Genomic DNA, 27,716 nt, shown 5'->3' with positions numbered 1-27,716 from the left:
CCTAAATGGTGGCTTTACTGCTCCTTTCCCTGCAAAGAAGGGGCTCAGGCAAGAAGATCCTATGTCTCCTTACCTGTTTGTTCTAGCCATGGAGTATCTAGGAAGGGAATTCAGTCAGTTAGCAGCAAATAGGGAGTTCAATTTTCATCCCAGATGCAGGAAATTGGGCAGCATACACATCTGTTTTGTAGATGATCTCCTGATGTATTGCAGGGCAGATCTCATTTCTATAAATTTGTTGAATGATGCTTTTCAGAGGTTCTCTAGAGCTTATGGTTTACATGCTAATTTTGAGAAAAGCTCTATATATATATTGTTGGGGTATCTGATCATACAAAGCAGGATATTGTAGATGCTCTTAGCTACAATATTGGTGTGCTCCCATTCAGATACTTGGGTGTTCCCCTAGCATCAAAGAAACTGAATGTTCATATGTATCCGCCTTTGATTGAGAAAATCACTGCTAGAGTTACTTGCTGGTCAGCCAAATTTCTTTCCTATGCAGGCATGTTACAACTTATTAAGTCAGTCCTTTTTGGTGTCCAGGCTTACTGGGCATAAATATTTTTGATACCAAAGAAAGTCATAAAGTCCATTGAGCAGATATGCAGAACATTCTTGTGGAATGGTTTTGTCATAATTTCAAAGAAAGCTTTAGTGTCCTGGGAAACAATATGTATGCCTCTTGCTGCTGGGGGTCTGAATGTGATCGATCTGCTATTCTAAAGCAATTATAGGATGTGGCAAGAAAAAAGGACTGTCTATGGATCCAATGGATACATAGTTATTATATAAATTTCATGGACTTAGAAAGAATGCCAATACCCAAGACTGCCTCTTGGGTGGTGAGGAAGATACTTGCTTCTAGGGAAATGGTACTGAAGGGTCAAACAGGTCAAGGAGCATTGACAAATGCATTTGCTACAGTTCAGAAAGGGGATAAGTTCTCCATTTAGCAAATATACATATTCCTGTTACCCCATTATCCAAGAGTCACATGGAAAAGCCTTGCTCTGCAGTCAAGGATCCATCCAAGATTCAAATTCATCTTATGGTTAGCTATGCATTAGAGGCTGGCAATTGTGGATAGGCTGCTTAAACTTGGCATTCAACTTCCACCAGACTGTGCATTTTGTGGACAAGCTTTGGAGACTTTCGTACATTTGTTCTTTGATTGTCAGTTAATAAAGTCTCTATGGCATAGGCTTTGTGTCTGGTTAGGCCATCAAAGGAGCATCCAGGACTGGAACGTAGAGGTACAATGGGCCTGCAATCTGGCTAAAAAAAAAAAAACAGGACTGGCTGAGATATCCAGTTGTGTTTTTGCTATAGTTGTTGATGTGAAATGGAGAGAGAGAGAGGAATAAGATTAGGTTTCAGAACGGGACACTAGCAGCTGATCAGGTGCTAAAGGAAGTGGGGTTGGACATCCATATCAGAGGTCGAGGTCGAGCCAATGCAAAATGAAGAAGTGCCCTGCAGAGTCTTAATGTTTGTTGACACCCAATTTTGTCCCACCTTTCCTCCGAAATAGCTATTTACGCTTTTGATATTCTGGAAATTTAAGAAATAATTAGTTATCTTTTACTATGATTAGTAGCTTTTATTAATATCCGCATTTCACCACCCTATTGTAGTCACTAGCTATTATTATTATTATTATTATTATTATTATTATTATTATTATTATTATTATTATTATTATTATTATTATTATTACTATTATTATTATTATTACCAGTATTATTATAATTCGTATTTTATCATTTTAGCATTTTTATCAGCTTATGCACAGGCATCGGCATTTTATTTTGCAATAGCGTTTATTTATTGTTAAACTTTCAAATATTATTGCACGGCTATTACGACGTCATAGCCATGTTTTATTTTATTATCTGAGCACTAATAATTACATATTTGATATGAGGTAATAGTTTAACACACGTTAGCATATAATTAGTTAAAATGGGTCTTTTATTTAAATTTAGGAGCCAAGTTATTTCTCTTATTCAGCCCATATTTTTAATTCATTTGCCCAACTCCGCCCCAATCAATTTATAAACATTTTTTCGGACCAGTCCATATCATTTTAATTCATCAGCCCAATGGAGAACCTAAATCCGAGCCCATTCGTTACATTTAATACCCAGCCCAATACCCTCTAACCTACCCCGGCCCATACCCGCTAATCTACCCGACCCGACCCGCATTATTGAACTCAAATGAATCAGTAGGGTTTTCACCCTAACAGATCCTCCGTTTCTCTCCTCTTCCTCTCTCTCTCCTCCCTTTCGTCTCTTTCTCTCCTCTGCATTTCGCGATTGAAATGGCAAAATCGCAGGATTCTTTCGCCTTCCCCAGGCCTTGCATGGCCATTTCGGGGAAGGCAATTAATTTTTGTACCCCCCTCATCAATTTTTCAACAGTTGAAGAGGTAAGAGTTTTATTTTCTTCTTCTTTCTTTCTCGCGTGCTTCTGAGAAGTCTTAATGGGTTTTGTTTGTTTTGAACCCAAATCATTTTTTTTATCCGTTCCTTTGACTTCGGGTACAAAAATCTTTATGAATATTGTCTCTTCTTCGGGTTTTTCTGATCGATGGCAGAAAGGCTTTTAGCGTTTTGTGTTTGAAAAAGGATTCAATCCCGCCCATTTTATGAAAACTCTAGCAAACCCTAGATTTTCCCCTTATAAATAATCATTTTCTGGGTTCGTAGAAGAGAGTTTTTTTGAGCGGCCTAAAACCCTTCCCCTGAAAAACAGTTCTTCAGCCTTGAAAATCTCTAAAAATATAAGTCCTTTTAACCGCCTAGAATTCCCTAAAATACTAATTCTGTTAGCAGTTGCAATATTGTTCAGTATCAAGTCATAAAATACTAAATCCTGTTCTGTTTTTTCTTTGGGTATTCGTTTGAATTCGAGCATACGCAAGTTCGAATTCCGAAGTGTTTCGAGGTATATCGGAAGTTCGAGCCCCACTTCGCTGCACCCGAAAAAGGTAATTCACCTTCCTTTAGTTAATTTTTAGTAATTGTTTGAAGTGCTTTAAACTACTTAGGCGATTTGTTTGGTTAGTTATGTTTTAGTTCCTGTTTGTGTTTATTTTAGTTGTACTGTGCATGTTTAAGCTTAGATTAATCCTGTTTCTAGTTCTGTAGTCGTTCGGTTCTATGTTGTGTATCAATTTGGGTTAATCGTGTGCTTGTTAGGTCTACTATTATTCCACGTACTAGTTTAGCAGAAATCCTGTTGATACCATTATGTATGCTTATTGAGATATTTTAGTAGTTTGAATCGAATGTTGTTTCAGTTTGATGTCTCTTCATATTAGCTGAGCATAAGCATATTTATCTTTTGGGTTTCTTTAGTTGTGGGTCTCAGTTCGACTTGAGCCTTGTTTGTCATTCGTGTCATGGTAACTTAACTTAAAATATGGTATCTGCTTTCCTTATTCGACTAAAATAAGTTGTTAAGGCCAGCTGATAATTAAGAAATGAGTTTAACATGTCGGACGAAGTCATAAACCTATATTCTAAATCTCACCTATCCATACTAGAAATGCCAGCCTTTTTCTTCGTATTGTTTGAATCCCCTGGATATAAGTTCATGCCTAAATATGACTTAGTTGAACAAAATGGCAGGATCACTAATTCAAAATAACAGAGTTTGTCCCCTCCTTGCCTAATATGATGTAATTAAACTCCCTATTTGTTCTATGAGTTAATTTTAATAAGTGTTTAGCATTAGCATGAGCTTGTCTGATCCACTTAGCTAAATAATCTTCGAATAGTTTCTTGATATGTCCAAATGGGGTTAATGAGGAGGTGAACTTAATTTAATCCCCGTAGATGTGTAATACCTCTGAGTAAGTATACCTTCTGTTTAAAATGGTTAAAGGATGATCATACTTGTAACTGTTCATTGTGTTTACTTTGGTATGTCTGTTTTTTTTTTTTGTTTGAAATACGCGAGATGCCCCCTGAATTTTCTTTCCTCTTTTCTTTGCATTTTCGAATCTGATCATGTTGCACCTCTCCCTTCTCCTTTAATGTGTTCCTCTGTTTCTAAGCATTTGGCATATGCCCTGTTAAATGTGAATCCAGTGTGCAAATCTGGTTGTTTGTCTGCTGAATGTTGTCCTTTTTTTTAGTGCTTTTGTATGTCTTAAAATGATGTCTTAAGTATGTCAACAAGTTGAAATTTGCTACTGTTTGAGTATTCTGTGTCATCATAGACAGGGCATTACTAAATAATTTCTTAAGTCTAAAATATAGGTTCGGCTGGGATTAGTATATTTAGTCGTATTGGTGCTCTCTTTGCTTTGTTTTTGCTCAGCTTATTGTAGTATCTGATCCTGCTGTCCCCCTGTTTGGTTTACATTTATGCTCCAAATGCTCATGACTGTTAGCTAGGATATTGCATGTTTGATTTATGGCATATAGAAGGATATACCTAGATATACAAAGTATACCCAATTCTATATACATCCAAGGGAATAGAAGTTGATATATTTAGTATATGTGGGATATATCACTTGTGTAAATTTACTAGTCTAAACTGTTGTTGGGTCTGTTTAATATTTGGGCATGTGTCTCCCTTTTAGCTGCTAGGCTTCGGCCATATGCTCGGTGTGAATTGTGGGGCCTGTTTGAACATTGTCTGGTTTGGGTCTTTATTTCCTCACAATTGTTAGAGTTGGGCCTCCTGTTCTTCTTCCTGTGTTAGGCCTCTATGTGTACAGCAGGCCCAATTCGAAAATTCGGCCCAGTTACCTATTCTTGTATAGTCACTTATTTGGGTCGCGAGTTTGTTTGTCTTAGCTGAATAAAATTTAATTTTCTTACTATTATGTGAGGGTATTTGAAATTCTCTCTTTGTGTTATGAATTTTGCATTATCAATTATTCATTGATCGTATACTAATTCTTTTCCTTTTATCTTATGCATGACCTTCGCACACGAGTCCGAGGCACTCGTCTTCCGCATTCGATGTTGGGCTAAGGCCCAACGAAAATATTATCCCCCTCCGTCCAGTTCTGTCCACAGCAAGTATAAAATATCTGGGCCGAAGCCCATATCGCACAAACAGAATCGCAGCCCATTTGCAGCAGTGTTGAAAATTCTGGGCCAAGGCCCAACGCCTGAAGGAGATTTTCTTGGCAATGGCCCAAGTGGGCCGATAATCTGATTTTGTTTCTTCTGATTGATACGTATTTGGTTTGGGGTTTATGTCTAACATTTTATTGTTGCTTGTTTTTAGCCTTAGGTGAATCCTAATTAGTATGGGGTAGTTTTAGAATAATGGGTAGCTAATTTAAGAAAAATTAACGATTAATTCCATGAGTTTCACTCTCTTTTATTTTACGTTAAATTATCTATAGTACTTATAATATTTATCTTCTTAGAATGATTGGTTTTCAACAATAGCATAATTACATATTTCGAACCAAGAGAATCACGTTTTTTTTACTATCTTAAAAATTTCAAGACGTCACTAATATGTAAATAATAACTTAAGTATGTTTTATAAAACATTGTTTCCAAGTTTCATTCGACGATACATATTTTAGCCGAGCCTAGTTAAATAAAGTTAGGAAAAGAGAAAGAAAATTCATCACCCTTTGCATTCTACTTATAAAAAATAAGTTTAGATTAAACAAGCATATCTAATCAATAGACTTTTAAAGCTTCATTTACATTATTTTAAACCTTTTTGCATTCTATTTATAACAAGTCTAGATTTTCTACATATAATGTAATTTTATTTCAAGTTTAAATTGGCTAGGTCTTCTCTTAAAAGCTTTTATTTACATGCAAATCATTATATTTTGTAAGCCTCATTTTTTATTAAAAGCATAGCAATATTTATAGTTGATAGCATTTGAAGTCTTCTTTTATGCAAATTATTCTACAAGTCCTATTTAAATAGCATTATTAATATTCTTTCTTTAAAATCTTAACAAACTCTATAAGTCTTATTTTAAAATAGCCTTTAAAGTTCTTCTTTATACAAATTATTATATTTTGTAAATCTTATTTTAACTAACATTATTTTCCTTTAAAACTTTAGCAATGGTTATAAGCCATTTTCTAAAATTTAAACACTATATTTAGCCTTAATTAATTAACCTAAGTTTGGCCGGATAACCGTAGTTACGGATCCTAGAGGATGCCTAACCCCTTCCCTTTAGGATAATTAGAACTCTTACCTAGAATTGTAAGTTAAGCAGACCATTAACGGGGTTTAGTTAACTTTACCTTAGTTAAATAATTAGGTGTCCTAATTCACCTTAAAATCAATTAGGTGGCGACTCCTTCAAAGCAAAAAATAGGAATCTCCAATATGTTGTACCTAATTTAACCGGCTTAAATGGGGTATAACAATGTTTTTCCCTAAGTGCAGTAGATTTATGTATCCATAATTGTTTTTTTTATAGTCCTAGTCTGTTAACTGAGTTCTATTGTGGAGGAAACAGATTAGAGATAGGTGTTTTCATTTAAGGAAGCAGTTAGTCAAATATTGCTTCTTTGTTGTACTGTTAATTTTGGTTATTAATGAAATATGTTGTTTAAACTAAAAAAACAAAAACAAAAAACCAAAAAAAAAAATATATAAATATATATATCAGCATTTGGCCATGAGAATTTTTCACTTTTTTTCGGATTTTTTATCACTTTATTTGAAAATCAGCGTTCGGTCATGAAAATTCTAAATACAACTTGAAGCTGTATTTGAAATTTGAAAAACACCTAAAACTTTGTTTTCACTTTTAGTGCATTCAAACAATCAAATATTCTTTGTAAAACCTATAATCAAACACAACTCCAACTTCATAATTTCAAATAAAGTGAAAAATATTTCATTTTCATGGTCAAACGCCTACTAAATGTCGGTGTTTAATCATTTTTTTGCACGGATTGGCCTTCTTTTGGGGTGGTCTTTAAATTTTTCCCCTCATATTTGTGTTCTTTAAGTTTTTCCCTTCGCTTGGATACCTGAGGTTCTGGGTTCGAACCCCCGCTCAGGCATAAAATAAAAAAATAATTTCGCAAGGCAGGGCTGGGGGAAGTGTATGCCGGATCCGGCATACAATCCTTAAGGAAAAACTAAAGTTATGCCGGAGGGGGCAGACTTTGCTTTGAGACATATATTTTATTTTTTTTACTTTTCAAGGCAAACTTTTAATTATGTCTTAAGGAAAAGTTCCGCCTTATGGGGCATACTTTTAGTTATGTCTTAACTAAAAGTATGCCCCATAAAATATAACTAAAAGTATGCCAACTTTTCATTAAGGCAACACTAAAAGTTTGCCTTAAGGAAAAATTCTACCTTATGAGGCATACTTTTGGTTATGCCTTAATTAAAAGTCTGCCCCATAAGGCATAGTTCCCTATGAAAAAAATTTTCCCCATAAGGCACAACTAAAAATATGCCTTGAGGAAAAGTTATGCCCCCTCTGGCATAACTTTAGTTTTTCCTTAAGGACTTTATGTCGGATCCGGCATACAATCCTTAAGGAAAAACTAAAGTTATGCCGGAGGGGGCAGACTTTGCTTTGAGACATATATTTTATTTTTTTTACTTTTCAAGGCAAACTTTTAATTATGCCTTAAGGAAAAGTTCCGCCTTATGGGGCATACTTTTAGTTATGCCTTAACTAAAAGTGTACCCCATAAAATATAACTAAAAGTATGTCCCATAAGGCGGAACTTTTCATTAAGGCAACACTAAAAGTTTGCCTTAAGGAAAAATTCTACCTTATGAGGCATACTTTTGGTTATGTCTTAATTAAAAGTCTGCCCCATAAGGCATAGTTCCTTATGGAAAAGTTTTGCCCCATAAGGCATAACTAAAATTATGCCTTGAGGAAAAGTTATGCCCCCTTCGGCATAACTTTAGTTTTTCCTTAAGGACTTTATGCCGGATCCGGCATACAATCCTTAAGGAAAAACTAAAGTTATGCCGGAGGGGGCAGACTTTGCTTTGAGACATATATTTTATTTTTTTTACTTTTCAAGGCAAACTTTTAATTATGCCTTAAGAAAAAGTTCCGTCTTATGGGGCATACTTTTAGTTATGCCTTAACTAAAAGTGTGCCCCATAAAATATAACTAAAAGTATGCCCCCATAAGGCGGAACTTTTCATTAAGGCAACACTAAAAGTTTGCCTTAAGGAAAAATTCTTCCTTATGAGGCATACTTTTGGTTATGCCTTAATTAAAAGTCTGCCCCACAAGGCATAGTTCCTTAAGGAAAAGTTTTTCCCCATAAGGCATAACTAAAACTATGCTTTGAGGAAAAGTTATGCCCCCTCCGGCATTACTTTAGTTTTTCCTTAAGAACTTTATGCCGGATCCGACATACACTCCCTCCAGCCCTGCCTTGCGAAATTATTTTTCTATTTTATGCTTGAGCGGGGGTTCGAACCCAGAACCTCAGGTATCCAAGCTAAGGGCAAAACTTAAAGACCACAAATATGAGGGGCAAAATTTAAAAACCGCAAATATGAGGGGCAAAATTTAAAGACCACCCCAAAAGAAGGGCAATTCACATCAGGCTGCCCTGAAATTTTTAAAAGAATTATATCAATTGGACAGCATGTCTTGCAAGGACCTGACCCTAGCTTTTATCCAGTGTACTCAAAAGAAACAACATAATATCCCTTCTGTTATAAAATGAAGCAAAAAGAGTAATAATATTAAAGGATGAAAACCATAGAAATAGAGTAACAAACGAGGAGAGATTTTATTATTCTTCCAAAATGTGTTACAAGTCCATTCCATATGAAAACTTATGCCTCTATTTATAGTGCTACATATGCATTCAATATATGAGATAATGGAAGAACCATTAAGATGGTGGAAGATAATGGAAGAACCATTAAGATGGTGGAAGATAATGGAAGAGGCATTATATTTGTGTAGTGGACATCCATACTATATATTTCATAACACTCCCCTTTGGATTTCCATAGATGATGTGTATCGTTAAAAACCTTATTAGGAAAAACCCTGTGCGAAAAAGCCTCAATGAAGGAAAAAGAGTACACATATCTAGTAATACGCTTTGAGAGCTGCCTCATTAAAAACCTTACCAAGAAAACCCAATGGGACAAAACTTGGTTAAGCAAAAAAGAGTACAACGCGTATTTCACTCCCCCTGACGAAGACCAATATTCAGATGTCGGAGTCTTCGCATTCCAATCTTAAATATCATCTTCTCAAGAGTTGAAGTTGGCAAAGATTTGGTGAACAAATCTGCAGGATTGTTACTTGAACGAATTTGTTGCACATCAATATCACCATTCTTCTGGAGAACATGTGTCAAAAATAACTTTGGTGAAATGTGTTTCGTTCTATCTCCTTTTATAAATCCTCCTTTTAATTGAGTTATGCATGCAGCATTATCTTCATATAATACTGTGGGTAATTTTGTATCACACTTCAAGCCACATCTTTCTCTGATGAAATGTATCACTGATCTCAACCACACACATTCTCTACTTGCTTCATGAATAGCTATTATCTCAGCATGATTCGAAGAAGTAGCAACAATGGACTACTTTGTGGATCGCCATGATATAGCAGTACCTCCGCATGTAAACAGATAGCCTGTTTGAGATCGAGCTTTATGTGGATCAGATAAATAACCTGCATCTGCATAACCAACAAGATTTGTACTACCTTTGTTAGTATAAAACAGACCCATATCGCTAGTTCCCATCAGATATCGCAATATATGCTTAACTCCGTTCCAATGTCTTCGTGTAGGAAAAGAGCTATATCTTGCTAGCAAATTAACAGAGAACGCTATGTCAGGTCTTGTAGCGTTAGCAAGATACATAAGTGCACCACTTGCACTAAGATATGGTACTTCAGGACCAAGAAGCTCTTCATTTTCTTCTTGAGGTCGGAACGAATCTTTACTCACTTCAAGTGAGCGAACAACCATTGGAGTACTTAAAGGATGCGCATTGTCCATGTAAAATCGTTTTAAAACCTTTTCGGTATAAGCAGATTGATGGATAAAGATCCCATCTGTCAAATGTTCAATCTGCAAACCAAGACAAAGTTTTGCTTTTCCCAGATCTTTCATCTCAAATTCTTTCTTTAAATATTCAATCGCCTTTTGGAGGTCTTCTGAGTTCCAATTAGGTTTATGTCATCAACATAAACAGCGATTATAACGAACTCTGATTTTGTTTTCTTAATAAAAACACATGGACAAATGGCATCATTTATATAACCTTCATTTACCAAGTACTCACTGAGGCGATTGTACCACATGCGCCCTGATTGTTTTAGACCATACAACGATCTTTGTAATCTGATTGAATACATCTCCCGAGACTTTGAGTTAATTGCTTCAGGCATTTTAAATCCTTCAGGAATTTTCATATAGACTTCATTATCAAGTGAGCCATAAAGGTAAGCTGTAACCACATCCATCAGATGTATTTCAAGGTTTTCATGTACAGCTAAACTGATGAGATATCGAAATGTTATGTCATCCATAAAGGGTGAATATGTTTCTTCATAGTCGATATCGGGTCGTTGAGAGAATCCTTGTGCAACAAGGCGTGCCTTGTATCTCACAATTTCATTTCTCTCATTCCTTTTTCGCACAAAAACCCATTTATGGCCAATTGGTTTTATACCATTAGGCGTTTGGACTACAGGTCCAAAAACCTCACGTTTGGCAAGTGAATTCAATTCTGATTGAACTGCCTCTTGCCATTTTGGCCAATCATATCTTCGTCGACATTCTTCGACAGATTGGGGTTCCTGATCGTCAAAGTCTTTCATAATATTTAGTGCAACATTATATGCAAAAACATTATCCACCATAATTTTCGATCGATTCAAATTTATCCCATCACCAGAAGAACTCAATGATAGTTCTTCATTTACTTGAGTCTCGAGTTCCCTAATATCTTCAGGAGTATCAGGATTAGTCAGATCTTGAATATCTTCATGATATTCTTTCATAGTGTCATTTTGATCATTTTTCGTGTTTCTTTTTCTAGGATTTTTATCCTTAGAACCCAATGGCCTACCACGCTTCAGGCGTGTATGAGATTCATAGGCTATGACACTAGTAGATTGTCCCTTTGGGACATCAATTCGGATAGGCACATTCTCTGCAGGGATATGTGATTTAGTTATCCTTTTCAAATCAGTAAATGCGTCTGGCATTTGATTTGATATTTTTTGCAAGTGAATGATCTTCTGGATCTCCTGTTCACATATGGGGGCACGTGGATCAAAATGAGATAGTGATTGAACTTTCCACGCAATTTCTCTTTTGATTTCTTTTCTCTCTCCCCCTAATTGTGGAAAATTTGTTTCATCAAATCGACAATCTGCAAATCGGGCAGTGAATACATCTCCCGTCAATGGCTCAAGATAGCGAATAATAGAGGGTGATTCAAACCCAACATATATACCTAACCTTATTTGGGGCCCATCTTAGTACGCTGTGGTAGTGCTACAAGCACATATACAGCACAGCCAAAGATTCGGAGATGAGCAATATTTGGTTCATGACCAAATACTAATTGTGACGGGGAGTATTTATTATAATGAGTCGGTCTGAGACGAATAAGAGATGATGCATGTAAGATAGCATGTCCCCAGACGGTAGTGGGCAACCGTGTTTTCATAAGTAGTGGTCATGCTATCAATTGTAGTCGTTTAATAAATGACTCAGCAAGGCCATTTTAGGTATGAACATGTGCTACAGGATGTTCAACTTTTATCCCAACTGATAAACAATAATCATCAAAAGATTGAGACGTAAATTCTCCGGCATTATCGAGGCGTATAGCCTTAATAGGATAATCCGGACACTGTGCCCTTAAGCGTATTATTTGTGCCAATAATTTCGCAAACGCAGGTTGCGAGACGATAGGAGGCACACATGAGACCATCTTGAAGATGCTTCTATTAGGACCATAAAATATCTGAATGACCCACAAGGTGGATGAATAGGTCCACATATATCCCCATGTATACGTTCTAGAAAAGCAGGGGATTCAATGTCAACTTTCATTGGTGATGGCTTAGCTATCAATTTACCCTGATAACAAGCAGCACATGAAAATTCACCACTTTCAAGAATCTTCAGGTTCTTAAGTGGATGCCCATTTGAATTTTCAATAATTCGTCTCATCATTATTGATCCAGGGTGACCTATTCGGTCATGCCAAAGCACAAAAGTACTTGAATCATTAAACTTCTAGTTTACGATCGAGTGTGCTTCAATTGTACTAATTTTTGCATAATACAGACCAGAAGACAAAGTTGGCAATTTCTCCAAAACATGTTTCTGGCCGGAGACATTCTTTGTAATGGCAAGATATTCATCATTTATTTCGTTTAATGTCTCAGCGTGATATCCATTACGGCGGATATCTTTGAAACTTAACAAGTTTCTTGGGGATTTAGAAGAGAATAATGCATCTTCTATAACAAGTTTCGTCCCCTTAGTCAGAAATATAGTAGCTCTTCCGGAGCCTTCAATCAATTTCGAATTGCCAGAAATTGTATTAATATTTCCCCTTTTTCTACGCAAGTGAGAAAAGTATTTCTCATCTTTGAATATGGCATGCGTTGTTCCACTATCAATCACACAAATATCTTCATGATTGGTCATTGATCCAAATAAAATTTGAGGAATTTCCATAGATTCTTCAAAATGAAATAATAGATAAAGTGAACATCGAAGTAGATATTATGATTAGACAAAGCATTACACACATTTTATTACATATATTACTATTAAACAAAGCATTACTCACACTTCATTACATATATTACTATTAAACAAAGCATTACACATACTTCATTTACATAAAAATGGAAACATAACCACATAAAAACGACACGTATGAAATATCTAAGTTTTTACAGATCCATCACCGATCAAATGATCTATTTTCCCTTCAGGGAGTTCAAAGAAATCTACCACATCTAGATGCATGGGCTCAACATTATCTTCAGAAATAAAATTTGCTTCGGCATCCTTTTCTGCCTTTTTTAGGGAGGCCTGATACAGCTCAACTAGGTGCTTTGGCGTACGACAGGTACGTGACCAGTGCCCCTTTCCTCCACATCGGAAGCATTTATTTTCTGAATTTTGCTTTTGCACAGCTTTATGCTTTTCATCCTTCCTTTTACACTGTTGGTGGTGAAGGGTATTATTTGGTGCAAGACGAGAATCATGATTAAAATTCCTTCCTCGACCACGACCATGACCACGACTGGGGCCACGACCTCTTCCACACCTAGAATGGCGAAAATTTGCCTCATTCACTTCAGGGAATGGGGCAGTACCAGTGGGTCGTCTTTCATGATTTTTCATTAATAATTCATTATGTTGTTCAGCCACTAGAAGATGTGATATTAGATCAGAATATTTCTTGAACTTCATCTCTCGGTATTGCTGCTGCAGGAGCATACTCGAGGCAGGAAAAGTGGAGAATGTTTTCTCCAGCATATCATGATCAGTGATATTTTCACCACATAATTTCAACTGAGAAATAATTTTAAACATGGCAGAATTATATGCCTTAATAGATTTAAAATCTTGTAGCCTTAAATGAAGCCAATCAAAACGTGCTTGTGGAAGTATGACCATCTTCAGGTGGTCATATCTATCTTTTAAATTATTCCACAGAGTAAGAGGATCTTTAACAGTGAGATATTCCATTTTCAAGTCCTCATCAAGGTGATGGCGGAGGAATATCATTGCCTTGGCACGGTCTTGGTTTGATGCCTCATTTTTATCTTTGATGGTGTCTGCCAGACCCATCGCATTAAGGTGAATTTCAGCATCAAGAATCCAAGACATATAGCTATTGCCGGATATATCTAAGGCTACAAATTCACGTTTAGTAAGATTTGTCATTAGTAAAGGGAAATAGAAAGTCAATACCTTCGAGGCTTTTAAAGTATTTGCTCGGAACGGCAGAGTCTCGTGCTGATAACGTGTTATAAAATGAAGCTAAAAGAGTAATAATATTAAAGGATGAAAACCATAGAAATAGAGTAACAAAAGAGGAGAGATTTTATTATTCTTCCAAAATGTGTTACAAGTCCATTCCATATGAAAACTTATGCCTCTATTTATAGTGCTACATATGCATTCAATATATGAGATAATGGAAGAACCATTAAGATGGTGGAAGATAATGGAAGAACCATTAAGATGGTGGTAGATAATGAAAGAGACATTATATTTGTATAGTGGACATTCATACTATATATTTCATAACACCTTCAGCATTTAAAAGCATATTGTTGGGGCGTTGAGAATTGATGGCTTACCTCTTTCTTCAAATGTTTGATTGATGGATCACATATATTGATGTTGAGTGGGCCGGGTAGGGGTCCAGTCCAATGGCGGATCCGACAAGAAATTTACGGGTTCAACAGAACTCGGGTCAAATATGATATGTATGTAATATAAAAAATAAATTATCCATAAATTCTCTTTAAATTAAATGTTATTAAAAAAATAGTGATGTTCTAATAGTAAAGGTATTCGTCATCGAGGTATGGTTCTTTTCTTAGCCCTTGAAAATTGTTTTTCAATTTCTTTATTTTGACACTCCTCTTCCTCTGAATCTTCAAGCAATTTTCCCAAAACACATTTCATTAGTATTATTTTTCTTACTAGTAATGTAGATAAAATTTGAATTCAATTTTATATTCAACTCTCATTTGCTTAAATTCTGAATTCGCCCCGCCGAATATATTCTCTAACGGCCTTTGTCACATTGATTGAAAATGAGAGGATCTAAAAAGCTTTGCCATTGGATAAAAAAATACTTGGTCCAATTTATATTGCGGTTGTTTCAGTTTACGTAATGGAATTTTATATTTGCTTGACGGAAGTGAAATGTCAATTTTTGTTAGGTATATGTCGTTCTTTAATTCTCTACGTGTGATGATTCTCTGCTTGTGAAGGGACATAGATAAAAAGATTTGTTTTTTTATCCTAGAAGGTCTAAAAGCATCTATATCCAATATTATCTTCACCTTATCATAAAACGTCCAACTTAATCCATGTATAAATGGATCAGTTTCTTTAAGTTTAAAAAAGATAGAAAGCAATAGGCGATTTGACTAGTTTACAAAAATATGTCCATTTTTTTAACTTACAAAAATATCTCATTCTCCCTTTTCCAACTCTTCTAGTGCTTCTCTTGAAGTATCGAGAATAAAATCAAAGTAAAAATGTTAAGTTATTGTTCTATACTAGATGAAATATCTTAATTTTATTATCGGTTCTATATTGAAGTTATTCATTCATACTCTTAATGTTAGCAAATCACATTTATTTGCCCTTGATCCTAACACAATTCTAACTTGGTTTATAACAGAGGTAATTTTAAAGCAAAGCTAAAAGTACTGGAGAGAATATTTATATGACGCCCCGTTTGGCCATAGGGTTTGGTTCAAAATTTTGAAATACTTTTTAAAAATTATTTTAAATAACAATTTGGTTATATATTCGGCTGATTATTTCAACTACAAACTTGAAATATAGAAAGTATGAAAGTACGTTTTAGAAGTTTTTCAAATTTTCACTCACAAAGCTTTAATTTTATTTTCATGTGCAAACACAATTTTAACTTCCAAACATTTTTTTTCGACTATTTCAAATCTCAGTAAAATTATGAGTCTAAAATTATATCCAGACGTCCATTTAGACATTTTTCTCTAAATAGTTTGACACGTGAAATTTACTTATTGAACCTCCGTTAAAAACGATGAGACGATTTACTACTTTTAAGATTTTGGACGGTTTCAAAATGTGATAAAATTAAAAAATTCATCCGGTAAAAAGATAAGTTTGGACATTTTCCTTAAAAAATTGAAAAAGGAAGAGAAAGTTAATTGGCTTTTCGTTTTTCAGTGAGTGAAGGAGCGAAAGGGGTCGTTTGCCGACGAGAAAAGGTGAATGGAAAAGTGAAAATGTACTCAAAAGAAGAAAAACAAGAACAAAAAGAGGAGAAATGATGATTCTATAAGGATGAACGAAGCACTAAAAACATCAACATGGCTAAGTGGTGGGGAAGGGTGGCTCTATGGAAAAAGAGGAGCAAATAGGCCACTTTCATTCTACAGCGAAATTAGGTCAGGGGTAGAATTGGACTCCAAAAAATAAAAAAATAAATGTTTTTCTGAACTACTTCATCTTTTTCCTTTAGGAAAAGGGTCATATTTGCTGCTTTAATATCGAAAATAAGTTATATTTATACTCCGTTATACTTTTTCGATAAATATACTGCTAAAGTCACATTTTAGAGCTCTATTTACCCTCACCCGTTAAAACTAGCTATATTTACCCCTCTCCCGTTAAAACTTCATTTCTAGCTTTAAAGAGTCACATGTTATGGTTTTTTGGTTCAATAAGAGCATGACATGTGTCATTTTAAAAGTGAAAATGAAGTTTTAATGAGAAAGGGGTAAATATAACTAGTTTTAACGTGTGAAGGATAAATATAGCTCTAAAGTATGATTGTAGGGATATTGTTGAGAAAGTATAGCGTCGGCAAATATAACTTATTTTCAATAGTAACGATTTCAATACTCATGTTGATACATAGCTATTTATGTCCAATCTTGACATTTGTTACTTATCAATTATTTTTAATCAAATAATCGAGTAGAGCTCTTAATCAGGAGGTGTTATTCTGCTCAAATTGAACAAATAAGTTGCATCGTTGGTTTTCCTTTCGAAAGTTTAAATTCTAGTCCCAAACGATAGTTTAAATTCTTGTCCCAAACGATGTAAAATATACTTACTCAATCGTGTCATGCAATTTTCTATGAATTGATAACTTGATAAAAAAGTATATCAACCTTCTATCATAAATTAAATTTACACTAAAAATAGTACAACAACTGCAACATACTCAGTGTGATCCCACTGCTAATAATATATTTCCTTCTTATTTTAATTGTTGTTTTAGCTATTTTCACATTCATTAAGAAAATCAATTAATACAAAGTATAGTTTATGTTGGGTACGCGAACACAGTCCCACATTGATAGCTAAAAAGATTGGGTAGCAATATATAAGGCGTAGGATCTCTTAATGGTGTGAGGTCTTTTGAGGAAAACTGTGCAGGTTTGATCAAAACCGAACAATATTAGACCATGTTAAGAGTATTTGTGGGTTGAGAGCCTAACAACTGGTATCGGAGTCAAGGTTCAGTGAGACAAGTATAATGAAGGCATGAGGCTCGGTTTACTTCCCCCTACAAGCTTAGAGACACACACACACAAAAGGAAGCTAGTTGCGGACTTCAGTTGCCATAAATACTCAGACGAGGTGGGTGGCACACAGTGAATATCGGAAATTGACTCGTGGATTGTAGTAATAAGCGACACAAAATTTAGTTCGAGAGAAAGCCCTATTGATCATGGTGATGGGCCACGTGAAACTTAGTTTAATGGTGAGATTGTTAAGTGTGCGAACAAAATCTCACATTAGCAGCTAAAAGAGTGAGAAGCTACATATATATAAGGTGTAGGATCTTTCAATGGTATGAGGCCTTTAAAGGAAAACTGTGAGGGTTTGGCCCAAAGCAGATAATATCACATCATGTTAAGAGTATCATTTTAGCTTGAAAAATTGTTTCAATTTAAGTATCACTTTAGAAATTCAAGACAAAAGCTGGTAATTCAATCTAACTATACCCTTAGCAGTAAGAAAGTATTCATTTTTAATATTGCTCAATTATCAAACAATATCTACTAAATAAGGAGTATCACTTAATTGTTCTTTCGAAGGCATTAGTTTGAAAAATGTTATCATTCATTCACAAACAATTGCATGGATTTTATGGAGGAGTAATGTTTTGCCTTAGTTATGCTTATTAAAGTATATCTAGTGTGTCAGTGGACTGGTCGAATGAAGGCTGCGATTGCGACTTGTGAATGGATCACTTCCGTGATTCCGTCAATTTAGGACGTTTGACGTATACAAAGAGGGTTTTTTTTTCACTTTTCTAGTGGCTTAATTAATCTGCTCTAAGTAGATTTAAATATGACTTTTAACTGCTCTTCTTCCAATAAAATGATTTTGATCAAGTGCTTAAGCAATCTTTGGGGGCACTTGTCTACCATCGTTAGCCTTATGAAATGTATAACGCATGTCTTACTTTTTCTTTTTGTTAGACTTAGATTCAGTCAGACCTATCTATAACGACATTCGCGTATAGCAGCACTTCTTAATAACAGCTAAGATTTTTCGAAATCAATTTTTTATGTTATATTTTACTTCTCTATAATAACATTTTACCTATAACGGCAACAACTAACTTTATAACCGTACGCTCTTTGTAAAATCACCTTGCATATAACAACTATCTGCATTTTTTGATAATATAATTATTAACAATCTTTATAAAATAAAATATCTATGTAGAATGAAAGGGGTCGTTTGCTGACGAAAAAAGGTGAATGGAAAAATGAAATTGTACTCGAAAGAAGAAAAACAAGAACAAAAAGAGGAGAAATGATGATTATATAAGGATGAAAGAAGCACTAAAAACATCAACATGGCTAAGTGGTGGGGGAAGGGTGGCTCTATCAAAAAAGAGGAGCAAATAGGCCACTTCCATTCTACAGCGAAATTAGGTCAGGGGTATAATTGAACTCCAAAAAATCAAAAACCATTTTTCTGAACTATTTCATCTTTTTTCTTTCAGAAAAGGGTTATATTTGCTCCTTTACTATCAAAAATAAATTATATTTGTCCTCCGTTATACTTTTTGAACAAATATACCGCTACAGTCACACTTTAGAGATCTATTTTTCCTCATCCGCTGAAACTTCATCTCTAGCTTTAAAGAGTCACATGTTATGATTTTTTGGTTCAATAAGAGCATGACACGTGTCTTTTTAAAGGTGAAAATGAAGTTTTAATGAGAGAGGGGTAAATATAGCTAGTTTTAACGTGTGAAGGATAAATATTGCTCTAAAGTATGATTGTATGGGTATTATTGAAAAAGTATAGTGTCGGCAAATATAACTTATTTTCAATAGTATATAGTCAAATGTGACCCTTTTCCGTGTTCTTTTTCACTTTTTTTTTTCTTGTCCTTCTTTCTAGCTATATTTTCATAATCGAGATGTTTGGACCAATTTACGTGCACCTTTACTGATTTTATAAAATATTTGTTATCTCGTTCATCAGTACAAGTATATTCTCCAAGATTTGAATATATGAAAAGAATTGCTAATATTTTTACTTCTACTAAAACTCATATATATTACTTTATCACGTAGCTCTTACTTCTCTTAGTTGAAAGGAAGCACTTCACAAGTTCTCATTTTAGTCCTGAAAAGTCCTATTCGCTTATTGTCGATTTCAATACTTCTATTGATACATAGCTATTTATGTACAATTTTAGCATTTGTTACTTATCAATTATTTTTAATCAAATAATCAAGTCGAGCTCTTAACCAGGAGGTGTTGTTCTGCTCAAATTGAACAAATAAGTTGCATCATTGGTTTTCTTTTCGAAAGTTTAAATTCTAGTCCCAAACGATGTAAAATATACTTACTCAATCGTGTCGTGCAATTTTCTATGAATTGATAACTTGATAAAAAATTATATCATCCTTCTATCATAAATTAAATTTACACTACTAATAGTACAACACCAATAGCATACCCAGTGTGATCCCGCTGCTAATAAAATATTTCCTTCGTCTCATTTTAACTGTCGTTTTATCTCTTTTCACACTTATTAAGAAATCAATTAATAGAAAGTATAGTTTATGTTGGGTGAGCGAACAAAGTCCCACATTGATAGCTAAAAAGATTGAGAAGCTATATATAAAGTGTAGGATCTCTTAATGGTGTGAGGTCTTTTGGGAAAAGTTGTGCGGGTTTTGTCAAAAGCGGAAAATATTAGACCATGTTAAGAGTATTTGCAGGTTGATTGAGCCTAACAACTTGTATCAAAAGGCCAGGTTCAGTGGGACGAGTATGGCGAAGATAGATGATGGTGTGGGGCTCGGTTTACTTCCCCTTACGATCTTAGAGACGCACACATACAAAAGGAAGCTAGTTGCGGACTTACAGTTGCCATAAATACTCAGACGATGTGGGTGGCACACAGTGAATCTCGAAAATTGACCCGTGGATTGTGGTAATGAGCCACACGGAATTTAGTTCAAGAGGAAGCCCCATTGATCGTGGTGATGAGCCACGTGGAACTTAGTTCAATGAGGAGATTGTTGGGTGTGCGAATAAACATTAGTAGCTAAAAAAAGTGGAAGCTACATATATAGAAGGTGTAGGATCTTTCAACGGTGCGAGGCTTTTAAAAGGAAAACCGTGCGGTTTTGGCCAAAAGCAGACAATATCACACCATGTTAAGAGTATCATTTTAGCTTGAAAAATTGTTTCAATTTAAGTGTCACTTTAGAAATTCAAGACAAAAACTGGTAATTCAATCTAACTATACCCTTAGCATTAAGAAAGTATTCATTTTTAATATTGCTCAATTATCAAACAACATCTAATAAATAAGCAATATCACTTAATTGTTCTTTCGAAGGCTTTAGTTTGAAAAATGTAATCTTTCATTCACAAACAATTGCATTGATTTTATGGAGTAATGTTTTTCATTAGTTATGCTTATTAAAGTATATCTAGTGTGTGAGTGGACTGGTCGATTGAACGCTGGGATTGCGACTTGTGAATGGATCACGTAATGATCCGTCAATTTAGGACATTTGACGTATACAAAGTGGGGGTCTTTCACTTTTCCAGTGGCTTAATTAATCTGCTCTAAGTAGATTTAAATATGACTTTTAACTGCTCTTCTTCCAATAAAAAGATTCTGATCAAGTGCTTAAGCAATCCTTTGGGCATTTGTCTCCCATCCTTAGCGTTATGAAATGTATGACGCATGTCTTACTTTTTTTTTTTGGTAAAGTTGGAGATATAAGATTGTGACTGGTCAAGCAGGATTACCAGATTTCTAGTCTGGTAAGTTTGGAAGATGAGATGCATAGAAGGGGATTTATGATTTGAACTTTTTAAGTTCAAATTCGTAATTGTACCACTTCAATTAAATGGGTTTCAGAATCTATTATTTGTATATGTTTAGTGAATTTCTTCACACACATTTACTTAGCATAAACCAAAACCCATGAGTTCAATGAACCCATAATTTGTTGATTGGATATGCTCCTGGAGGTGCACATGACACCTTAGACGAATTCTACACCATAATGAAAAGGAAGTGAAGAGCTTTATAAAAACTAAATCCTCCGTAGCTTAATTAGAAAGTGCAATATTTCACTTCAAGTATGGATTAGAGGTCACTTAAAATTGAAAGGCGAAACCGGAAAAACTATATGTATCCTCCATCTGTATTATTTTACATATCATTCTTTTCTTTTTAATTTATTTTAAAATAATAAAATATTTCATATAAAAAAAATAACTTTAAATTATTTTATTTACCCTTTTGACATATGTTTATAGTCATAAAAATATTATGATTTGTTTAAGGTCATAAATTCTAAAGGTACTTTGTGCGTCAAAAGTCTTTGTATAAAGTCTTTCTATCTTTTTTAATTTCGTGTCCAGTACATCATCGCTGTATAAAATAAGACGAATAGAGAATATTGTAAAAAGCTTGAATTTTCCTTTCAGTTTGCAAAAACAACAGTCTGACAAACTGAAGTAATAAGCTGCATTTTGGGCAATAAAGCATAGCATGAGGGCAAGACCCCAATAAATCTTACTCACTCCGGTAAAAAGTAATTAAGGATTTAGCATCTAAAAGTTGATTTAAAATAATTGAGATTTTAATCTATGAAGAAGGTATTTTATTCTTTTTCCAAATTATCATTGACACATTCTTAATTCAATGAACAAATTATTATAGTTTCAAAGTCTCTCTTAATTAAGGGTATTTTAGTCAATACACTTTTTAAATTTTAGGAGTAAGTGAATTTTTTAATCGATGTGCTCAAGTCTAAAACCTCAATTATTTAGGATCGGACGGAGTACTGTTAATATCATTCTGATTCTCTGTTCTGATTTGCAACAATACAACCATATTCACTAATATTCTTGGTTCTAATTTGCAATAATAGAACCATTATCATTCTTATTCTTGGTTCGGATTTGCAGTTATACAACTAAAAAAAATCGAATTATTGTCTGAGAAGGAGAATAAATTCTTTTGTTTTTGTGCTAACGAATTGTTCCATTATGGGAACTGTTTAATCAATAAATACAAAAATGGCATATAGTGCATATACCCCAAAGATCTTTGCGTTTCCTGGCTTCATATATTTGGAATCCCGTAATATTCCCTCCAGATTTTCCTCTTTCATGTTTGTGGGTATATAATAGCTGAACCTAATTTATTTGTTATTACAATAAAGTTACAAATATTTTTTGCCACGTTAAAACAACTTTAACCGCTATAATGAGTTGACATATGGGAGGAGAATACCTATTGTTCGAGAAAAACTTGATTTTAAAGTAAAGTTGGATAGTGTAAATAATTTTTAATCCAGTTAAAACACTGAAAAAATTACCCTTCCATTAAAATGACTTTCTACATAGTGAAAAAAAGTTTATTTAGTTTAATGTGACAAAAATAGAATAATTTTAGTCATAATTAAAAAAATAATCCAGATACCTCCTTCCAGATTTGACTTCTTAACAATAACTCCCTTCTAATTTGGAATATTACACGTGTCATTTATTTTGATTTAGTTGTAATAATTATTTTAATTCGTTTATCATTAATACAAAAAAATATACAATTTAACTGATTTGCCTTTTTCTTAAATTAAACGCCGCTCCGATTAATACATTTTTTTGGAAATTGCCCAAAAGTCTTTACATTTTTCTCCGCCAGACTAATACAGTATCATACGTCAAATTAACCCTTACAAACTGAATAAGAGCGGAAATCATAATTATTCTGTTGGAGTGTAGATAAGTAGCTCAAGGAATTGTTCAACTTTCATTAGTATTCACAAGTAAAAAGATTGGTACATTATTCAATTGAACTACAACTCTATACACTAACACTATACACCAATTGATAGAACTTAATTAAATTAATATAAGATGTTATCTTTTGGATTAAAAAGAAACACTATACACCAATTGGCCAAGTCCTTAAATTTTTTTTCCCAATGTCTCATATTCGTATTGAAACCCGATTAAATTCAAATTCGCGTCGCTTAGAGCCCTTTCGGAGAAGCCCTCCCTACCAAAAAAAAATTTACCCAAGATTCGAACACGACTGTTGTTTAAGAGAAGAGCAGTCTCATTCCACTGCACCACATCTTTGGTGATTCCAAGTCCTAAATCGAAAACCTTTTTTTTCCTCTTTTTTTTTTTAACTAGTAGAAAGGTACTGCTGCCACCGTGCGTGGCGGCTTAGGAGGCGAAGGTAGCGGTGGCGGTAATTTCTGCGACTCTTCAACAACCTTTTCCGGTTTAGGAAACTGACATGGACATGGCATTGCTATGAATTTTGGAACATCATCACCTGGCATTAAAACTGCTGGCAAAATTGTGCTTTGGCTTTGCTTCCAATTCTGAAACAAAAAAAAAAAAAAAACAGAGTAAGAACAACACTGAAATTGTACTCCAATTATATTGAATTTAAATTATACTCCATATATATTAATAGTATAAATTTCTTTTACACGTGATAACAAGTTAATTATTAGTTTTATAAAACTATTAATTTATGTTTATCATAGAAATTTATCAGTAATTATCTTATAACAACCTGAATAAGTAAATATTTTTCTATAATTTCTTCTAAATGTCGAATTTGTCTCTGCTTAGAGGTACTTATAGCTTGTTTGATTGTGCTTCTAAAATCTGTTTACTTTGAAAAATATTTTTTTTGTTAGAAATATTTTCTGAGAAGGTATTTTGGAAAGTAGTCATTTGTGTCTGACTAATCAATTTAAAAGACTCTTCTATTAATATTAGAAGAGTACTTTACACTTGATCAATATTCCAAATGTCCTGAAAAAAGCTAGTGTAGTGTTTCTTTTCAATTTATGAAAAACAGTTTTTGCTACTGTCCAAAAATATCTTTTTTCCTAAAAGCTTAATTAAACACCTTCTAAAATTTCTAAAATAAGCAATTTTAGTCCCAAAAACTTCACCATCTCAGCTACTTAGATAGATGGATATTGTAGATGAAAATTTAAAGAAAAACTTACCATGTGATTTTGCTTAGATTTCAAAGAAGTAGGATCCATGCCAGCTTCAAGATCAGCAAAAGAGCGGCGGAGAGAGCGAAGCTTATCCCAATGGTAACAGCAAGAAAATATGCCACTCAAGCTAAATATAACAACCAACAGAACAGCAGTTCCAAGTGGAAATCCTAGTGATGGCCTAGATGCATCCACATTTGGCGGTGCATAATACTGATTCTCCATATCAACAATCCGCAATTTAGATAAAAATGGAATTGTGACGCTGAAATCTTGAGTAAAGAAATTTTTTAGTAGACAAGTTAACACTCCAAGTCGTGAAAGAATCTGTACGTACGTGCTGAAAGATAGATTGTTACGCAACGACCTATACTTGTTATTTAGGTATCTACTTATAAATGGCATGGGCCGGATTATTGATGTGAGGTGGATCAAAAAAAGGGTGGTTCTTTCAATTTCTTGTTGAACTTGCAACTTAGCTCATCCAATGTAAAGGAGAACTAGCAAGAAAGAAAATTCAACTTGTTTCTTTCTTTTTTTTTTTATTTCTTTTTTTTTTTTTGGAGGAAGTGAAGGCGAAATGAGGTGTGAGGCAAAGAGTGTGGAATGGTTTGAATTTATAAACTCAAGGGGGTGATATGGAGATGAGGTTAGTACTACGTGTAAAGGTACAGCTTAAGCTGTGTGGGGTCAATGAGTACGGAAGGAAAAAATATGGACCAAGTTGTGTTTTGGTGCCTAGTGGTAGCCGGGAGCACGGTGCGTCCATCACTGGCCCATACGGGGTCGATCACAAAATATTAATCGTTCTTATTGAAAAATATTTATTATTTTTATTAAAAATATTTATTATTTTATAAAATTAAGTAGCTTTGTTTTATTATATCCTTTGTATTAATTAAATAAATGGTTTTTCTAGGTGCCCATTTGCATATTATATGTTCAGATTGCCTTATGCATATGAGATTAGCAGCATTTAAGTGGATTATTGATGGATTAGACATATACATACAGTAAATATTCAGGAAATTTTCAAAAATATACAGCTTTTGAAAATATTTACGCCACGTACGTCGATATACAATATTATACAACATGATATGTGGGGGAAAACATTATACATAATGTATTAACCTTGTATAATATGTATAAATGGTGTTTATACAAAACTATGAGAGAAATCAGGTGTTTATACGCAAACTATGAGCTATGTAAAGTAAATATTTTCAAATATAGACATTGAGCATAATTTTCCCTAAATATTTATTAAGGAAAGATTGATGAAATGTGTTAAATGGGTGAAATAGTAAAAAAAAAAAAAAAAAACCGAAAAAAAAAATATGAACCCACTTGGTTTTGGCGCCTAGCGTCGAGCACTATGGGTCTCACTTGGCCCATCTAGGGTCAAGTTGTCAGCCACTTTCCTTTTGCTGGTGGAGCAAGTGTGCAACTGCAACCTTCGTGCCTTTTCAGTTACTTGTTTCTTGGAAAGTTAACCAAAATGATCCAGTCAAGAATAATATCCGAAAACTTATTTAAAATGTTCATTGTATAGGTATTTAGGTTGTTTACCATCCTATACATTTAGATGTTGTATATAAGCCAGCTGTATCAATTTATGTAGCACATTTTTCTTTCTGGTCTATCCCAAAAAGGATGTCATTATTTTATATTTAGAAATAATTTAACTTTGTGAGATGATTTAGAGCCACACAAATATTTAAGATTTATTTTGGACCACAAATTTTAAAATTCTTCCTTTTTTCTTAAATTTTATGCCTAATCAAATGGTACCACATAAATTGGATGGATGGACTATTAATAGTACATAAAGATGTGATTCAGTTATTCTTACTATTATATACCTTCCAGCTTCATAATTAATACAATTAATTAACAACAACATACCCAGTATAATCTCACTAGGTGAGATTTGAGGAGGGTAAACTGTACGCAGACCTTACACCTACCTTACGACGGATTGAAAGGCTGTTTCGATGGACTCCGACTCAAGAACTAAAAGCAATACATCTTGAAAGTATCTACCGTACCAAATTGTGTTATGTGAATAGGCAAATTGTGTAAATGGATACAGGTGCTTAATTATTTTATTCCACCTGAATAGTCCTGTAGAAGTCCCCTGTTTCTTTATATAATCATTCAGTATTGAATTTTCTCCTTATTCGATTAATTCAAATTCACATTACTATGACTTATTAAAGAGAAAAACACATATTATAAACACTTTCTTAAGATTCAAACTCGAAACTTTCGATTAGTAATATGTTTTTCATTGACCTTGTTTGGTTGTACATGAACTTGGGATTTGGGGGTATAGTTTAAAACATGTCAGTTTATGATGGTGTAGAAGACTAGTTATATATTAGGTTATTTTTGGTTTATCATTTGATCATTTTAGACTAAATTAGATAGCAATAAATTCATTATTAAAAGAATGTACATTTTAAATATTGATTTCTGTTATGATCTGCTATGTAACTATGGTCAGACATCCCTCTTACTAAGCAGAAACTAATAAAAATTAGTTCTACTTTAGTTAGAAAATCACATTTAGCAAACAATTAAACGATTTAAATTCTTGATTTTGATGAATCTAATTATGGTCTAGATATAAGATATGCCTTGTGATAACGATATCTTCCATGTTACATTGGAGCTAATTATGATTGTAATTTGATGAATCATCAATTCACATGCATTCTATAGTAGTAAGAATTTAAGAATAAGAAAAAAAGAAAGTACTATTCACTTTGAGAGGCAGTGAAGCAGACACTTGTTCATAGAAAATTTAATTTTTTAACACTGAAAATCAAAACAAAATCAGTACATCTCGTAGTAGACTACCACGTCAATTTTGTTGTCAGGTTTAAAGGACACTGAAAATCAAAATAAAATCAATACATCTCATAGTAGACTAACACGTCAATTTGTTATCAGGTTTAAAAGATTCCGTCAATTACTCGTCAAAGAAGCATAGTAACAGAACTAGAAAAATTCCAAGCAACAAAAAGACGCAACTCTGATAAGACTGTGCAGAAAGAAAATATTTCCTAATTTCGTTGAACTAATCTTTAAGTTTTGCAACTGTGGAAGTCTGTATAATGGGAAAATGCATTTTAGCTGGCAGCAACCATGCAAGCAGTCCTGCTCTTTACGCTATACCTTTTTTTTTTTTTTAAAACTTAAATTATATAAACGGATATTGTAATGACTTTTGTAACGAAAAAGATTTAAATATGCTCTCGTACCATGTAAAATTGAGCAAATTTGCCAAACTTAATAGTTTAGTTCCCCTACATCTTTATTGTCGAATAATTAATCCAAATATGCCGGCCCTTATTGTGAACGGTTCTCCCACTTAACCTATAAATAATTAGTACTAGATCTTGACATGTGTAATAATTTAAGGGGTCATTTGGTGCATGGTATAGGCTGGGATATCCCAACACTAATTTTTTG

At 33.9% G+C, this 27,716-nt stretch overlaps 1 protein-coding gene across 1 annotated transcript; it reads right to left on the bottom strand.

Annotated features, from left to right (window-relative positions):
* Positions 1 to 22,998: 22,998 nt before the first annotated feature.
* Positions 22,999 to 24,837, bottom strand: LOC132617380 (uncharacterized protein At5g65660-like). The gene is made up of 2 exons (XM_060332372.1): positions 24,243 to 24,837; positions 22,999 to 23,600 (listed from the first exon to the last, which is right to left on the bottom strand). The coding sequence occupies exons 1-2, from the start codon at positions 24,639 to 24,641 to the stop codon at positions 23,403 to 23,405; spliced, it is 597 nt and encodes a 198-aa protein (XP_060188355.1). The 5' UTR covers positions 24,642 to 24,837; the 3' UTR covers positions 22,999 to 23,402.
* Positions 24,838 to 27,716: the final 2,879 nt, after the last annotated feature.

Source organism: Lycium barbarum, chromosome 11, assembly GCF_019175385.1.
Source record: "Lycium barbarum isolate Lr01 chromosome 11, ASM1917538v2, whole genome shotgun sequence".
Taxonomy (NCBI): Eukaryota; Viridiplantae; Streptophyta; class Magnoliopsida; order Solanales; family Solanaceae; genus Lycium; species Lycium barbarum.
This window is presented reverse-complemented; position numbering and strand designations above follow the sequence as displayed.

Coding starts and splice junctions, on each gene's coding strand:
- LOC132617380 (XM_060332372.1), bottom strand. CDS start 24,641: ATGCCATTTATAAGTAGATACCTAAATAACAAGTATAGGTCGTTGCGT. Junction 23,601..24,242: donor AATCTAAGCAAAATCACATG/GTAAGTTTTTCT, acceptor TTTTTGTTTCAG/AATTGGAAGCAAAGCCAAAG.